The 18,899-nt window shown below is 42.4% G+C and overlaps 1 protein-coding gene across 1 annotated transcript in view; it reads left to right on the top strand.

Annotated features, from left to right (window-relative positions):
* Window positions 1–5,476, top strand: part of stac (SH3 and cysteine rich domain) — a 39,424-nt gene extending 33,948 nt beyond the window's left edge. The window contains exons 9-11 of the mRNA XM_036542547.1: window positions 3,171–3,222; window positions 4,106–4,243; window positions 5,138–5,476. Of these exons, the coding sequence (XP_036398440.1) occupies window positions 3,171–3,222; window positions 4,106–4,243; window positions 5,138–5,236 (289 nt within the window). The 3' untranslated portion in view covers window positions 5,237–5,476. The remainder of the gene's footprint in view (window positions 1–3,170; window positions 3,223–4,105; window positions 4,244–5,137) is intronic.
* The last annotated feature ends 13,423 nt before the right edge of the window (window positions 5,477–18,899 follow it).

Genomic DNA, 18,899 nt, shown 5'->3' with positions numbered 1-18,899 from the left:
TCCTCCATGCTACTGGCTGATATATTATGAGTAAAAAAAACTATGTTATAAAACTGTTTATGTCAAATTAAAAAAAGCATTTGTGATCAATTTGTGATGCAAATTTGAAATCAAACATCTCAAAGTAGTTTCTTATAATTTGTGATATGCTTCATTTTGTGGGCCAGCATGTAGCTTTTAATAAACAAAAGCGGAGTTTTCAAAAACATGCAACAGAAGTCAATTCACCTGGTAATTCCTCTGCGTTGGATACATTTTCATTTACACTTCATGTTAACTAATCAAGACTAAACAGGGGAAAAAATGTGTCAGACCCTTTCCAAAAATGGAGATAAACACATATATATATATATATATATATATATATATATATAACTGACAACTGATGCTTATATTTGCTAATATTTGTGGTGAAAGATGGAATTGAATAATTGAATAATTTTATATTAAAACTTGATTAAGCCTTTTTGAAGAGGGTCTCATTTAATACACCACATCATTTCAAAATGAATGCACTTATCTAATATTATCCCCAATGGAAAGATACATTCAAATACAACAACAACATTTATTTAATGAAGAGTATTTTACAACCGAGGTTGGCACAAAGTTCTGTTCAGAGATTTTCAAAACAGAGTCAAAACAAACAAAAACCCAAGGCCAATCTGAAAAAAAAAACAGAATTATTCCCTGAACAAATACAATAAATACTACACACATTGTGAGATGTGTAGAAATCATCAGAAATGAGCTAGCAGTTTGTAAATGGTTTGGGAGATGGTCAGTAGTGGGCTACAGGGACATCTCTTGTTTAATGATGGGGCTGTTTTCAGGATGGCCCCATGGGTTATGGACCTTGAATGTCTCAGTTCTAGCACTACAGGTTACATCCAGGTTTTCAAGACAATTGCATGATGAACAAGACAATTCCTATAAATAAACCCTGCAGTAGTTCATGATGCTTCACATGGCCATCGAAAAACCCTTGTATCCACTTGTACTCAGACTGGCTCTCTCTCATCAATCTCATGATACAATGATGTAAATCTCATCATCTTCTACCTGACTTCACAGCAAAGTGTGTGAAAAAACAGGCCTCTCTCTTCAAGCTGGAGTGTGTTTTTAGATTTGTTACCACGACTCCTCCACAGAGTCCTTGTGTTGTGCTCTATCAAACTCCATTTGCATTTCAGGACTGAGTGGGGAATGGTCTGCTACTCATAGACATGAAAGCTGAAGTAATTAGCGTACAGCTAGCCTACATCTCCTATGTCTGGTTTCAGGGCAACCTTGAAGTGACCTTTTGAAAGGCATGATGGGACTTCATCTGTCACCAAAAAATGAATACTTCCCAACCTGGCCACATTAGCATTCCTCTGTTTCATCACAAAGAAAATATTCTTTGCCTTTATCACATTTGTGGGTCACTCAGTAACATCTAGAACACGCTGTCTGACAGTGGATACCCAAGCTGACTCCTCTGTTTTTCGAGTGTTACAGGACTTTTACATATGTGCGTTGCATGCAAGAGTGAGACAACAGTTGCTTCAGCTCCTTGCGTTAAAGCACAGGGTGGCCTCTCAGCTGCAATGACGTCGTCCTGAATGACAAACAAGAAAGTGGGTTCAGACACTTAAGTCATCAACCTCCATCTCTCACCGCATGGCTAAGTCATCTGCACTTCCTTTAGAATTCATTGGCACCTTGCTGGGAAGCTCAGTTCACAGACACCGTGTCTGCACTCGTTTTGCTGCTGTTGTTGTTCTTAAACCATACAACTGTGGCAGCTTCTCTGTGTTCCATAATCACTACAAAGTACAAGTCCCACTGAAACAGGCAACAAGTGACAAACATACCCTAAAACCATATCCAATGCGTCAGAGCCAGCACCCAAAAATTTCTGTCACTGGAATTTTCTCCCTCTCTCTTTTCCATTCTCTCTGTCTTTGCAACTTGTAGAACAGCTGTTGATGATGTCTGGTAGGACCTGCAAGGCTGGCGTACTGTTCTGATGTGTAAAGAAAGGGTCCTAGCTTGTAGCCTGCCTACATAAAGAAGGAAGCACACCACAGCATCAATAGGAGGTGATGGGACTACCACAAAGTCAGCTCTTCACTGGCAATTTCATCATCCCTCATGAGAACGGAATCCAGCAACAATTTTTGCAAGCTCCTTGACAACAGTATTACAGAGAAATTTGTGAGCAGATGGACATTTTTCCTCCATTAGTGTGTGTGGGATTGGAGAAGAAGGGGGGGGGTTGTTGGGGTGGGGGAGGGGCTTGTTTTTTTTTCCTGGGTCCAACCTTGTTTTTCGCATCCAATAAGACAAAACTATGCATATTTGGCATCTGGCATCGGTTTGGACGATTCACGCAAGACGCAGGGCATACGTCACTCCGTATGTATCATGCGAAAAGAATGTTCCATTAGCATTTGAATAGCGGGCCTCTGGAAAGACGGGAGCCTCTTCTTTGGAGGCTGAAAATAGAACTCCCTCACAGCGTCGGCGGAGCGTTGTGGATTGAGCTGGCAGTGACGCGCCGACCGTGACGTGTTGACGGAAGGCAGTGATGACAAGAGGAGACATCAGTTGCGTTTCAGCACCCAAAACGCCCTCTCCCCCCCAAACCCCCCTCCACCACCGCCACCTCCACGTCATGTACCCAGAGCAAAAACTAGACCATACCAAGAAATCCACACACATAAAACACATAAAACACAGTGTGGGTGTAATAAATCAGTAAATAAACCTGATACCTGTGGCATCTTTCACACTAAATAAGTGAAAAGGGTTGGTTGTCGGCACTGACAACACAGCCCAAACGGCATATAACATGCTTTCAACACTCTTGTGATAGCAAGACATCAAAATTACTGTTAAACTATGAAAAACCCTTGACTTTGTAGGCTATATCATGCACATATATGCGTAACCTTACTTAGCTCTTATTATTTCTTTTTTCCCCCACTTTTCCAGTTTTAAGTTCTAAGGCTACATTGTAAGATATTGCACTAAGATTGCAGCAGAATTTAAAATTGCACCCAGAACAACCCCCCCCCCCACCCCAACTTAAAACTCGCTCTCAGGTTGAGTTTTTGATGGAAAGGAAAAAATGAAGATATGTAACCTTCTGAAATATTAATTATATTTGCACTTCTTGGTTTCAGACCTGGAGACAGAATCGTGCTGGCAGATGATTCTAATGAAGACTGGTGGAAGGTACGTGCTAGTGCTACAGAGCATCAGAACACAACAACGAATGTTTCTCACTTTACTCCCACTTTAAAATTAATGATTACTTAAGTGACATTCACTAGAATTTTTACAGCCTCTTTTTAATTGTTTATTAATGTCAATGCACAACCAATTAGACAACTTGATCTGTCAATTGCCTGAATATCCTTACTGTAAAGACTGAAATTGCTATTGAAGCTGATAATGGACATTAACTGGCTTGAACAACTTCTTTTAAACATGAAAAAGCACTATAAAGCAGCTTGCGTTAATGAGCACATTAACCATCATTTGCCTGAATTGTGCATTGTTTAGCCTGCAATCTTATATAGCTTAGGCAGTATTTGCCCTGACCGATGTGTTGCACACACAGAAATGGTTGAGAACACAGAGAGACTCTGTCCCGTTTTGACATGCATCTATAAATTACATATATTTGCACAGTAATTATAGGAGCAAGACAAAAGCCTGCCCTTTTACATAACTGCATGACAGATAAATTAGAGTGAAGAGGGCCCTCTTGGTGACAAACAGGAGCCTCCTGCATGTAGCAGGGTTATCATTGTCACCATTAAGGGTCACGACTGCACATTAATCATTGTGAAATTTTCACCATGGAGCCGTGTACTATTTGCAGTGTAACTCAAGCCATGGTGGGTTCGAAGCCATTACTTTGAGCAAGGTGCTTTCGCTAGTTTGTTCCAATCAAATGCAGCCGAGTAACTGAGTCACATGTCAAATATAAACCTTGGAAGTGTTTCCACTCTCAAGGAAAAATAGATGGATAAACAATGTATTATGATGTCAAACCAATGGCTGTTAATGGCTGACTCGGTGACGCGTGTGCTCTGGTGGCTAACTGTTTCAGGGTGTGATCGAGGACCGCATCGGGTTCTTCCCTGCTGCCTTCGCCCACCAGGTGCGGCCTGGGGATCGAGTGTTCAGGTGTCACCGGACCTTCATCGGCTGCAAAGAGCAGGGACAGATCACACTGAAGGAGGGACAGGTTCGTGACTCATGGAGCATTGGGGTGGGGTGCAGAAGAACTTAATGACCAGTGTACAGAGACCCTTCAGAATCAGAATTCTCTTACTACTTCTTGCTACAACTACAGTAACATCAAAAAATGCAACAAAAATTCAACCTTCCTTTTGTTACCTGTTCATTAGCTGTCTAATTTCCTTGCTAATTAACTTGCAACTTGGAGTGAACTGCATGTGAAGATAACATGAGACCTCACGTGTCTCTGCATTTAAAGTCAAAGATTCGTATTTAATTTGGCTACAAGCAGCTGTCCCTCATTGTACTGCATTTCTTCCTAGCCAAATACTATGTAGTGGTGTGCATGCAATATCCATATTTCTAAAAGTCTTACTTGAAGGTATGAACACCCAGCCCTTCTCATCTAGAGCAAATTTGCACTGCTGACATCAGATAGATGCTCTAGGTACATTGCTTGCTGCGTCTGGTCCAGGAGGTCAGCGCTCCCCTCGGAATGCTTACTTGAAAGGAGTGAGCTGAGCCATCCCACCAGGAGCTCCCTCATCTGCTGTTGCCATGGTGTTATCTGGTGTGTCAGGAGGCTGCCCACATCAATTTCCTTCCCACAATGCTGTTTGGCATCGACCGGCTGAGAGGAAAGGCCGGGCCACCATGACCCCGACCGGGCTGCCTCTTCGAGACGCTCCTTTTGAGAGTCACTCAAGGACATCAGAGCTTCTTCCTGTTTAATGAGTATTACAGCTGCTCCCTTGTGAACATCCCAAAAACCTGCAGACTTCTGGGAGCACAAGAGGCAGCCCAGACTCCAACCCCCTGCTCCCAATTAAGTCACTGCTTACTTAATAAAACACAAATAAAATAAATGCATGGTTATCTTTTTCTTCGTTTCTCCCTTCAGATTTGCGTAAGTGGCGAGGATGAGCACAATGGCTTCATCGGGGTGGCGAGCGGGAAGAAGAGAGGGTATGTGCCCTGCGACGTTCTGGAGAACATCTGAGAGAGGAGAGGGAGAGAGAAGGCAGAACTGCAGTGTTGCTCTTCCATGCCCTTTTACACACAGCACCTCCGTGGTGAGCTCCACCCAACTCCTAGAGGGAACATGCTGATGGGACCAATAGGAAGTACCATCACAGACAATTCCAAATGGGGACTGCAGGTTTGGTTAAACTGTGCAGTGACTTCCTTGTTTCCTTCTCCATGATTGGAAGACTGAAGGTTTGACAGAAGGTGTGTCTGCGGCGGGTTAAAGTTAATAAGAAGACGTAAAGTGTTTTCAGCTGGATCCTCTTTTATATATTTTATTTTTGACATGAAAGGACTGCTGTATGCTCTTCTGTTCCTGCAAGATGTATGAGAACCAGGACCTTTATCAGCTCTCCAAGTGATGAGAAAAGAGTGCAGAAGGTGTCCTCTCACAAGTTCAGAGAAAGGAATGAAGGACAAAACTGAATGTTTGTTTACAGTATTTTTCAACAAGTTTCTAAATTTATACACAAGGTCAGGCTTTACTTTATGTAGTCTTGGTTCAGTGAGTATTCCATATGAGGTCATCACTAAACATCCAAAAGCACCATTTTTTTAATATCATATAGTAGCCTTGCTTTACTCAGACAGATAATGAGGTAATTTATGTAGGGTAATTCTTGACATAAACAATTAAGTCAAATAACACATACATGTACACAGATTATCAGTATTTTGTCATTACCCTTACTTATTCTAAAGCCACATTGAAGTAATATTTCAGAATATATTTTACCCTCACTGCCCATTCTCAGCTGAGCACATCCACTAAAAGACTAAATCTTAATTTTAAAAAGGATTCCAGATATCGTTTAGTCACTAGAGAAAAAGAACAAAAAAGGATCGGAGAAATGTGTCAGCTCTCAGGGTGGGCGTATTTTCAAAGACAAATGTAAAAATCAAAACATTGGAGGGGTTCTTTTCTTCTTTGCAAAAAAAGAAACTTTTGTGCAGAAAAAATAGAAATCTAGTGACGATTCAATTCCCTCTGTAACACTGAAAGGGAAACTCAACTCACAGCCGAATTATTTATTCTGTTCACTGTTTCAGATTTGAAAAACAAAAGTAAATGGAACAATGCACTATGTTGATAATAAGCATTCAAGATGTTCAAATTTTCACAGAATCCTTGTAGGATTCTGCAGCAATTCTCTGTGTGTATGACTTTAAAATGTCAATATCAGTCTGGACAATGACCAGTTACAGCCATCCGTCTAAATACTGTTGTGTGTTCTGTCATAGAATGTAGATAGAATATCATAGAATTTTAAGATATTCTTAACTTTAGGAATTGACCAAATGCTTTAATTTGTGTTTAGACCAAACCCATTGTTTTTGTCATTAGAATTTCGTTTAATCTCTCGATACTTTTGCACTGTTTTATGTGTTTATGTGTCTTTCGGTACTGTTTAAATGACTCAGTTCTTTCCCCTTCTCATTAGTCTCTTGTATGTTCCCGTTTTCATTACTAAGCTTTTTCAGTTAAGCTTGGATTTCTGGGAGGTCAAAGACTACCATATATCTGTGCAAAATAAAGGAAACTATTTATTATTCTCTGTACATTTAAATGTGTTCCAAACTTTCTCCTACACTTAAATCCTTAACTTTGACCTACACATAAGTACAAACACATTTTTCCATTCATTGTAATGACTGCTGAACTTTCAAAAGTGTGAAAAAGTAACACTTACATTCCTTTGAATGTGAGTTAAAATTGAGGTTAAATTTTGGTTCAGTCCAGGGGAGAACCTTGGTACAGATCAGTGGCTGTTGTGTCTCTCTAATAGCATAATAACACAGCAGAGAGGTTTATCTTAATCACTGTCGTTGTCCCCAGGTAACCTGTAGCATCCTGGTATCACAGAGCTCGCTCAGTGTGATGGAGACCCTGCCAGCTCACACTTCCAAACCGCAGCTCCTGCAACGTGAGGCCACACCCGCCACATGTGTGCCAGCCAACTCGTGCTTTAAAACGACAACAGCACAGAAAGGATCCCTCTCTCTGTTCTGAGAGAAATGTCAATATTCTATCTCGTCTCAGTGTTTGACAATACATACTGCAGTATGACAAATTAGCATTATACAGCTGCAGAAACAAATCAGTATTGGTTTCAGATACTAAGGATTTGTCAGAGAGCTCTAGAGTGTGTCGAGAACCCAGATAACCAGGCCAAAAGACTAATCCTGAGTTTTAATTCATATTGAATTTTTTTTTATCCATGATGGCTTTGAATAGATCAGTGTCAATCTGTACTTTGATTTGATGGTGACACGTCACAATGTGGAAGAGTACTTTTCGCACTGACCAAACAGCAAGGCAGAAAGAATTCTTAGGATCCAATTGGTTAAGATTTCTCTGAGAACTTTCTCACATAGACATCACACAGTTCCAGTGAACATCCCAGTGCTGAGTTCCACCTCAGCAGTGAAATATGTCTATGTCGTCCCATGAATCATGCATTGTGTTTCCCTGCTCGTTCATGGTTATGAACAGCAGAATGCTACATCCAGACAGCCTCAGATGCCCTCTGAGTCTGACCGAACCTCTGAATTATTTCAGTAATTGTCACTAATTTTTAATTAGCTAATTATTTGCTCCGACAGACTACCCTGAAGGCGGTCCGCACCTGCGTCCCTAGGGCTGCCAATGGCTTGCACGTTATTACATCATTACATCACACACTGTCCCACGTGGGAATTAGACTGGCAATGTTTATGAGCCCTGCTCCTAAACACAGCACACTGCTCCTCTTCTAAAATACCCAGATTTCACTTATTGCTGTATAATTACATATTTGTTCAAACACATAAAAAAAATTTCTTAGATATAATAATGAGAACAGTTTGTAGGTAGGTTTGGGACGAGATAGAATGCGTTAAGAAGAGAAAGGCATCCTGCATATAGCACCATCCATGAACAGTATCCACAACACAAAAGTACTGTGTGAAACTCAATGAGAAGAAGCTTCACAGCTAACAGTGTTGGATAGTCCCCTGTTAAATAAGCCCCTCCAAATAAATTAGGCCTGGAACTACTGTGTGCAAAGACTAGAAGGTAGAAGAGGGGTAGAAGAGAAGTAGCCAGCGATATTTCGGTTACAGACCCTGTTCCTTACCACACTGTAGCTATCAGCCCCATTAGAGATTTCAGGTAAGCCCACCTGGCTTAGTATTCCAAGGTGTCTGGGAGTCCAGGGTGGTGCTGAGTGTGTTAATGAGCAGGAATGGACTGCTTTCAACAGTCACTTAGAAACCAATTTGACAGGCATTCATAGATATTAAGGCCAAACTCAATTCTCAGCTCGGTGTCATGCCTCCGCAGTTGTGTAGAACCAGTTATGTCCACGGCATAATCTTCTATCAGATTCTTTTTCAGTCTGTCTCATTGTGTTTTTCTTCAGGGCTGCTGTTGTTAACTTCCAGCACATATGACAGTAGCTATCACACTTATACCTGCTGCAATGTGTTAGAAAAAAAAGAGAGAGAGATACTGAGCTGAAATGAAATCGTCCCGCTCCACAAACCACATAATGGATGACTGATGGGTAGGCTTTGTCAGCTGGGTCCTGTAGGGAGGGGAAAAAAACACAGAAAGGGAAAGGAAAGAAGCAATCGACTGAATAGCAAAGGAAAGAACAGGGTGAAAGTGAAAGCTGACGGATGGGGCTGCAAATCCCCCCATCCCAAGACCTATTTGTCAACAAGGTGGAGTGGGGGTGTGTATTGGGGCGGGGAGGGGGGGGCACCTCTCGCTGTTTTCAGATGGTCATTGAGAGTGTCTGGCCATAAAACAGAGCAACAGTGCGGCCAGCTGATGATTAATGGCCATTTTCAGTGGCGGCCCAGACGTTCCTCTTTAATGCAGCGCCTTGAAAGTGAAATTGTTATTAAACGAGTCGGAGGGAACGCCAGACAACCGTTTCCAGGGAAGGGCATGTCTCTGTTTTGTGTTCATAATTTTTCATCAGATGGCAACAATCACGTTGGGTGAGAAAATTGATTGTCCTCATAAGACATATAGAGAGGCATATCTGTGGTGCGTACAGCCCCTGGGGATTCAAATGGTACAGCGAGTCCCAAAATGTGAACTCTTTGCATTTAACCTTTTATCCAGTCTTAACTGTGTTTATATTAGATTGTGCTGTACGGAGGGGAATCCTGTCTGTCTTGCAATCTGCCAGAAACAAGCTTATCTCATTGCTGAAAGGATAATCTGAGCCCACGGTCTGTAACCACACGTGAAATCGTGATTATCTCCAAACATGAATTTAGCACGGTGCAGATATGGATGCCATAGTTGGCCATGGGGGGAGCATTTATTAAATTTAACAGCTGCCAAGTTGGCGTGGACTGGACAATCAGGCAGAATGTGGGTACTTTGTAAAGCCATTAGAAGCACTGTCTGTCTTCCAGACCCTGAGTTTTAAAGGCCATCTCTGTATTCTTTCCTATTCCTCATCATATACCCGGCAGTAGTATGGAAAGGAATCTTATTACAAAGATAATTAGCACGTCATATAAAATGACGTGTAGATCAAGGTCAACAGGTATCATTAAAGTAGCATCAGGACTAGGGAGTAACTGTCTCCCCAAATAAATGTCTCCAGTAATGGAAATAATTTATTTAGAATAGTTATTTGGTGTTACACAGGTGAACACAGTGAGCTGAAAAGGTCCTGTTCATGTGTATAATGGTAAGTCCTTTTTGGCTGCATTTCCTTGCACAGACCATCAGTATACTCTTTTGCGTATAGTGGTATGTTCCAGGAAAGTTCCATTGTGAGTGAATGTGGGAGAGAATGTCATGTAGAGTGCGGATTACCCCGACCCTGAGGTTGCTGGTTCTAACCCCAGGTTGGACCTTGCTGCTAGATTCCATGCCTGAATTGCATTGATAAAAACAGTCTCATTTGTTCAAAGAGTGTGGATGTAAAATTACCAGCTTTGTAAATGTAAGCAAATTAATGGCAGTAGGCCTAACAAGGGATGACAGTCTACACATCTTGTTTTTATGGTCCCTGCATTGCACTCTATAGAAAAAAGAGAAAATATGCTCCTCTTTTTAAAATACATATCAGAACATGTCATAATTTACCCATCAAAATATTGTGATTAACAGTGAAATCACTCAAATACTGTGCTGCAAAAAAAGATTAAAGAAAAAGTCTGATCAAATAATACACACTGCTGAAATCTCCAATTTATTTGACAGGTAAGATTCCCCAGAGGAGTTCTTGAAGGGTATTGAGCAGTAATTGGTGGCAGACATTAATGAATTTCAGTGGTACTTCTGGAAATTAGGCATGGGACAGTCACCATGGAGACAGCTGAGGTGTGTCTCTGGGTTGATTGAGATGTGTGTGTGTATGACAGAGTTCCAAACACAGAAGAGTCAACTCATTTTATCTACCTACCTTTACAATAGTCTGCTGTTGGTCAGATGAAACCATAATGGAAAATAATGGTGGACGATACTTACAGCCCACTGACCACAAGATGAACACTTTAACAATTGCTCAAAGAGTTAGTCGAAAGATGATTAATAAGGTCATTCATGTCATTTGAAAGAACAAGAGGTCAGGTGTGTGTGTGCATGTGTTAGCGCTCATATATATGTGTGTGCGTGTCATCTGTGCATCACGTGTGGGTGTGCACACATAGTTGTAGGTACATGTGTATGTGTGCAAGTACACATATTTGTGCCCGAGCATATAAGCATGTGTGTGCATGTGTATGTATATGGGCACCAGTGTGTCATATGCGCATCACGTCTGTGTGTTGTGCATGTACATATGCAAGTGTGTAGCTGTGTGTGTGTGTGTGTGTGTGTGTGTGTTTGTGTGTGTGTGTGTGTGCGCGCATGTGTAAGAACAATGGCTGAGACATGCCTTAAGGTGCTTTAGTCTGGTATGTGCCAGGGCTCATTATCAGAGCCTTCCACAGCCCTCAGAGATTCAGCATTCCTACAGGAGCTTGTTTGCTTAAATTCCACAGCCCCTTATTTCCTGAATTTCGCCGCTGCTGCTCTGTTGTATTTTTAGGCCAGTGGGGGAGCCCGCCACCTGAACCAAACTCTCACCACCCAGACAGGCTTTAATGAGACAGGATTAAAAAAAAAAACGCTCAGGGGAGAGCAGATGGAGGCTGTCTTTACAGCATGATCAGTGGGACGAGTCCTTTGTGTCCACGTGGAACTGTCAGATCCGACGGTGACCAAGCCGCATAGTCTGTCGTCTGGGTTCAAAGCTGTCATTCTCCAGACAAGAGAACACCTCATTACGGTTTCATCTTCTGAGAGGGAAACAAACTGTGGACACCAAGCAGTATGACCCCACACCCACCCCGCAGCCCCAGTCTTATCGAGGGCGAAATGCATTGGGCTCAGCTGTCTTCTTGCCCTACAAACATCAGAAATGCTGTGTCTGCTGGCCTTTATCTAGAAGCGGGTCAAGAGTCTGCTTTCTCTCTCAAGCGATTTCAAGATAAAGATATCCAATTCAGCTGGCTTAACCTGATGTGTATAATTGCTCAATTAAAAAAGGGATTAACCAAAGGATGATTGATTTGGAGGACATTTGGACATTTTGGCATGTAGTGATATGCATAGGGAACTTGCTGAGAAACTGAGTCACAGAAGGGGGCTACGGATTGTAGGACCTCTGCCATACGGTGACAGCACAGAAGACATGTTTTGCCTCATTACTGTATCAACAACAGACGGTTTCACAACCCTGAGATGGCTCAAGCCCTGGGCCAGGTCTCCAGGAGGGCCACATATGTCCACTTCCTGTCAGTTCTCCAGCCCCCCTAGCCAATGAGCCCCTGGAGTCAGACGGAGGACTCGCTGAGCATTTCAGCTTTGTGTGATGCGTTTTGATGTCTCCGTCATTGAGAGAAAAAAAAACCTTAGAAAATTCACCTATTCATTACGCCTCAATGCCTCTCACTCCTGTCTGCTTCACCAGGCCTTCCGTGTGGTGGCACCTTCGAAGCTAATTAAAAGCTTGCGTTGGTCCAAATTTCAGAGGCATCCCCGATTTGCATATTCATTAAACTCATTTAACATTAATTTGATACTCTTGCTGTTGGTGGCTTCCAGATTAGACTGACTCTGTGTTGGCTGCGATGGCCGACCTTCCGTCAGAGAGCATGGCGGCCTTAATCTGCAGTTTTAATCATTCCATGATTTTCTCATTAACCAGATGCTCGGGAAGAGGGGGTAGATCGCCTCTCCCATGACCTCACAGGACACTCAAATAACAGGGACTGGGGACTTATTTTGGCCAGCTTTCAGCACTCTGAGGAACAGCCTTTCTTCTTCCTGTGATGGCTGATCAGGGGGTTTCGAAATCATCAGAGACTCTGAGGCTTGACTCTCAGGTCTGATGAACCACTCGTGTGTGGTCAGCCTTGCAGTAGATGAGGCAGGGCGCAAGTGCACAGCTCTGTTGGCCTCTCTGAATACCCAACTCCCATAGCAAAAGGAGGAAGTGCCCGTGGTTCACAGCAGGGGGAGGAAGAGCCCATCTCCCATTGCAATGGAAGGAAGAGTCCATCTCTCCAGCTGGGGGGGGGGGTGGAAAAGCCAATCTCCCACTGCAGATGGGAGGAAGAGCCAATCTTTCACAGCAAGAGGAAGGAACAACAACTCTTCCACAACAGTGGGAAGGAAGAGCCCATCTCTCACAGCTGAGGGGGGAGGGGGGTGGAACAGCTCACTACAGAATGATGATATCACTGAGCTTGGCTGATCTGCTGCAGCTCCCAATGGAGTTACCGAAAACCTGGTGAGAAGATATACCCAACCATTCATCACATTACAGTGATATTTTCAAGTGTACCTGTAGCATTCTAGGTTTTTCTTCCTGTGACTACAGCATCAAAGATAATTTGTGAATACCTGCATTTCGTATCTCTTCAGAAGTCGCACCCCAAGGTAACTTTGGCTGCTTACATTTACACATTGCTCATGGGTGTTTTTCTTTCCCTGGCATATTCAGGTTAATTGCATTCTTGTGAAATTTCACACCATCCCAGCCAGCATTCGAATCCCAGAGCCCCATTTGCGAGTCAGCACTACTGACACGTCATTACCAGTCAATATTCACTCGTACTGTATGTCCCAAATGAGTGAAAATTGGAATCAGCAGTCCACGGTCACGTATTCACCAAATCGGCATTGACTCGTATCGCACGTGTTAGCCTTCTGGAGTGCAGTCTGACCTCTGGATAATGAGAGTATGGGGAGCTCCGGCTCACACAGCATTCCTCCCACTGAGCAACAGCATTCACAGATTTGTCGGCATGTGGCATGGGGGAAAAAAAAGCTATTTCTGGAATTAGTTTAATTGGGGGCCTTAATGAAGCCAGCAGACCTTTGGGTGTGTGTGTCTGTTCATGCATGTGTGTATTTGTAATGACGTGTGTAATGTAATGTAATGATACTGGGTGTATGCATCTGTATTTGTGTGTGTGTGTGTGTGTGTGTGTGTGTGTGTGTATGTGTGGGTGGAGAACAGTGTGTATGTGTTTGTGATGGTATGTGTATATGAATAGGTGTGTGTGTATTGATGTTCAAAAATTATGCAAATACATTCCATCAATGAACTAACATGCCCACAGGCCTCCTTCTCATGCTTTGTCATAAACAATGAAAAAGCTCAATCATTTAAGTAGTCTTTTCAAGAGTGTGTCATGCCAAGTATCCAAAATGTTTCATTGCTGTGAGCAGAGGTTTGCATGTCACCAAAAAAAGACCCTGCCTTCAGCCTGCGCACCTGCTATAGATAAAAACGCATTCCAGAAACCATTGACAACCTATAGCCCCTTTAGCAAGTAGCTCCTTTCTCGTGCTGTTTTGGCCAATGATGTGTGGCAGTGGAGCTCTCATACAGATGTATCAAAGACAACCTTATAAGCACTAACCTGGAGGATCCATTGGGTCACGCTGTCTTGGCCCACTTCCCCTTTCATTCCCATTCTCCCTCTTTCACCAATAAAAGAAAAAAGTTACAAAATTGAAGCAGAAGAAAAAATTCCTATGGGATTTTTGTTTCATAAAGAGTCATAGGCTGGCCTTGGGCTGTCATGTCTGATTCATGGGGAGCGTTCAGTAAACAGAGACTCTGCCGTTTCTCAAAGGAGTCCTTGGCTATAGAGGAGGTGCAGGACATTTGACCTCAGTTTATTTCACTGTCTACCTGGCATCAGCAGCCTGGAGCACTTTTTAAATATAATGACACAGTAGCATTCTGGCTGTAGTAGAGATGAGTGACCCTTGCCTGTGAGATGAGCCAAATGGAGCTAATTTCTCCTATACCACTACCATAAGGCATAGAGCTCTACCACGGTAGTCAGTGGGCTTTCACAGTGGCAGTGACTGGCCTGTTACTCCTTTGACCAGAAAGTTATGAAAACAAACACACACAACCAGGTTTTTGACGTGCATAATTCACTGTCATCATACATACAAATGCCCCCCTCCCCCACATCATAATCAGATCATTTTCTCCTCCCAGTGTCACTAAGCATCACAGGCCTACTCCAAGCAACCACTCTTTCTTCTTCACTCCACACTGTGCTCAGCTTCTGTACTCTGAACCCCCATCCACCCCAACCCCAGCACTATAATAATATATCTTGAATGGATCAGCATACCCCCCCCCACCCCCCCACCCCCCTAACACACACACACACACACAGACACACACACATACAATCTCTCTTTTCGCAGGGATCACAGAGAGATCATTTCACTGGGTAATACATTCAGCCTTGCAGCTGTATCTATTCAGTTCTTTATTTTCCTGAACCTGCTAACATATATACCATTAACTCTCCCGGTGATGCTGTTGGCAATATATCTTATTACTGCAAATCTACAAGGACATTACTGTTGCCTGTGCAGTGATCCCATGCTGAGTGCAGGCATGTATATTGAGTCCTCACATCTGAATTGCCATCCGGAGAAAATGCCATTATCAATTTTATGCAGAAGTAGGAGGGTTTTGGTTGAAATGCATTTGCACATTTTCTCTTGGCCATTTACCCTTGGCCCCTTCTCCCTCTGAGTGGTATTTGGGGTATCAAATGGAAAACCATCATGATTATGTAATATGCAGGTCACATAAAAACCTTTACCTTTTTTTGAAATTTAATTAGGATAGTGGACCCTATCCTAATTAAATTTCAAATGAGAGATATAGTGAGAAGTTATCCATAACACACAAACTGAATGGATGTACTGGTGGTTGGATTGCTAAAAAAAAAAAGACCCCGTCAATTATTGTGTACAGTGAATAAAGTGTGGACTCACAACAGCCCTAGGTCACCCCTGGGCTTGATATGTCACAACAGTGACCTTATAACAACCTGGCCCCAATGAGACTTCTGATTTTCAACAATTAGGGAAATCCCCTCTCAGAGGCATTTTTACCCATCACAGGGTGCAGGTTGTACCTTTCTGCTGGGCTGCACTCAGGTGGGCCCAAGGGCCTAAGTGACCAAACACTTCAACAAGGCAATCTATCTACCCACAATTCTTCCACTAAACAAAGCTTCTTTGAGAGCCTCCTGTTGTTCATCATATTTTCTACTGTATGATCTTTCCAGATCCAACCTGTTTTTAAGCTTTGCTCCCTATTATAGGAATGTAGGTGCAAACATATTGACATTTTAGATAATTGACAATAAAGTAATTTTTTTGCTGCTAAGATTTACAGAAATCAATCTGAATATATATAGGGCAAAATTGTGTGGTGTATTTGACCCAACGGAGTAAAAGACATAAAGGGGTAGACTGTTTTATATGTGTTTTGTTGCAAAGGTATGATTAAAAAAAAACGCCTATTCAAGCGATCACGCTGTCATGATATGTGAAAAGAGCACCATCTGCTGGTCGTGGTTACGGCTGATATTACGGGGGGATTAATTCTCAAACTTCATAGCTGCAGTCTCATTGAAACCATAACGACATGTTTAAACATCCACCATTCATAGATGTCCACCCTTCATGTAGCAATTATATTTAAAAAAATGACTTGCTTGATTACTCCAAAAATGACTCCACGTTTACCCATTACGAACGTTGAACAGATGTAGCCACTGGGTGGTGACCATGCACCGTTAAATAAAAGACAAGATTCTCACTCGCGATCCGCGGCTGCTTTGTGCTTTTGTGCTTTTGTGCTGAGTTCATTTCACCAATGTCTGCTTAGTCAGATTTCGATCACGAGGAGACGTGACAGATACACACACTCGGAGCGTGGACTCACTCAAACGTTGTCGAGTGCATACATTTATTTGTTTATTTTAAATAAATTCATTTATTTTGTGCGTAAAGGGGTTTACTACTACACAATCCTTGCAAAAGCGGTGGAACTACTTGTATTCAATAAGAGCACGAATGAGGGCTGAAGAGCGCAAATCTCAGTGCGCCTCAACAGTTATCTACTGTACATACAGCTAGGGCGCCAAACGTTTGCACTTTTGTCGTATATTTGTGAGAATTGAGTTTAACTCATCTTTTATGGATCTCTGACGGGGGACGCTGTCAGGTGGAGAGAGAATCTCTTTTAATGACTTCTACTGCTTTCATGCCTTCTCTGCGCAGAAGGGCTGTTAACGGGCTGAGCTTTCTATTCACGTTGTTGACTGTTCTGGCCGAAACTTTTAATGACAATGTAAAACTATGTAACGGCGCATTTCCCTTTATAAATGCACCTTCGAGGGGATTCGAAGAGCAGGGAGAACATAATGCCAGGTACACAGCTAAACTGTGCTTTTGCATGTTAGCAAGACAACTTTGCCTCTGAACTATGGACTTGTGTTGGAAGTTACGAGTATGGGGAGATTGAATATCTTTATAATTATCAATGAATAAATACGCACATTTATGGGTATGTTTTTGACCAGCTTGCTTAGTGAATTGTTCGTTTTAAAACCCCTTTGAATCTCTCCAAATTCTTTGCACTTTGGACTAGACGTCCTAGCGGTTCCAGAATGGTGACACCAAAGAGCGCGACGAGAGTGGAAGCTTTTCGATTGTGGGAAAACGCAACGCAAATGCGTTGGTAGGAGTGTGCGACGGCAACGGTGCCTGTTCAGCAGCGTAAACCGTCTGTCTCCCAATGTCGCACATGGTACAGGTACAGACAGTTCATTTTAAAGTGATCTAAAAACTCGGGGACAAGTGGCATCTCTGGATAACAAATAAACCATCTAGATTTCAGAGTTTCAGGATATTGAATCAGGATCTCAAATCTGAGATCTGTCACTCGTTAGGATTTTTACTTTCATTTTCTGATGTGGAAAGACAGCTGGAACAGACGTCACACAACATACACCGTTGTAATGTAAAGAATAATTAATCTGAGGTTTTATATGCGTGTTTCGCTAGATAAAATTAGACTGTAAACTACACTTGATCACGTTTTCGCAGGCAAAAACGCAGGGTGCCGCTGTTCATACCAGCGATTAAATGGGAACAAGATAATAACAGAAAAAATGTCTATTGTCCATATTGCTCACAGATAATTGATTTTAGAAATTTTAAGACACGATTATTCAAATGTTCAATTATGCAATTTTAAAAATAAAAATCATATTTTACTTAAAACCAACGTCTCATCCCCTGACTTTGTTTTGGCCACGTCTCCTTAGCCTTAAGCAAGTCTGTCATGCTTTTCGGCCATAGCCAGCACCGTAACGCAAACTCGTGAGGCCCCCCCGCAGCTAACACTGAGTGGGCCCCTTTCCTGAAGCAGACAGATGAACTGATAACGAGAGACACGCATGAATGACAGGCAGAAAGTGCATGAGACGGGATGATAACGTGATCGACTTGCATAGCGGAATCATAGTTCCCGTTCCCCCTCCTACGACCGGTCAGTGAGTGTAAGCCTATTGTGGCACACGCCGGCTGTAGGTGTTCCATAAACAGCCCTATGTATCTCCACATCCGCTGGCCTGATGATGGTGATTACATTAAACGCCGTTTTCCCTTTGCTTTGCCCTGATAATATAAAACCTTAGCAGTATATTCTTGTGCACGTTGTTGGAACACCCAGAACATTTACATTTGAATGTTACTTTTCTGGTAAAAGCTTGCACTGCACTAATTGTAGCGCATGGATAAGAGTGGTTTTTTTTTTGGGCCCTGTTTGAGTTGTGCTTTTTCTTCCTATTTAAACATGAGTATGAAGAAAAAGTAAAGGTAAAGTATATGCATAGATGATGTATATACTGATAAAAATGCATGTGCTCATGCATGTCATGTGGGCCCTGTCACATTTCACATAGATGCTATTTATAACAGAAACCATCACCTGGAAAATCTCACAGTGGTGATGCATCAGAGTGAGGTGCTTGGATGCTGAGATCAGCATGGTGGTCAAATGCTGCAAGGTGAGGTGTCATGTTTTTCCGACAACATTTGCACCCCTCTCCTCAAACTTTGTAGTGTCATTTCAAATGCATTCAGCAATGACAAGTCTTTCTGGAATGATCAAAGTGACAGTTTGCTCTTCCTTTCTGGTTATTCAATTTGATCTCATCTAGCTAAGAGGACGATCCTGTGACACTGAGGCATCCAGGAGATCCAACACAACACACCTTTTCAGAGATATGTTATATTACAT

Source organism: Megalops cyprinoides, chromosome 12 (assembly GCF_013368585.1).
Source record: "Megalops cyprinoides isolate fMegCyp1 chromosome 12, fMegCyp1.pri, whole genome shotgun sequence".
In the NCBI taxonomy this organism is placed as follows: Eukaryota; Metazoa; Chordata; class Actinopteri; order Elopiformes; family Megalopidae; genus Megalops; species Megalops cyprinoides.
This window is presented reverse-complemented; position numbering and strand designations above follow the sequence as displayed.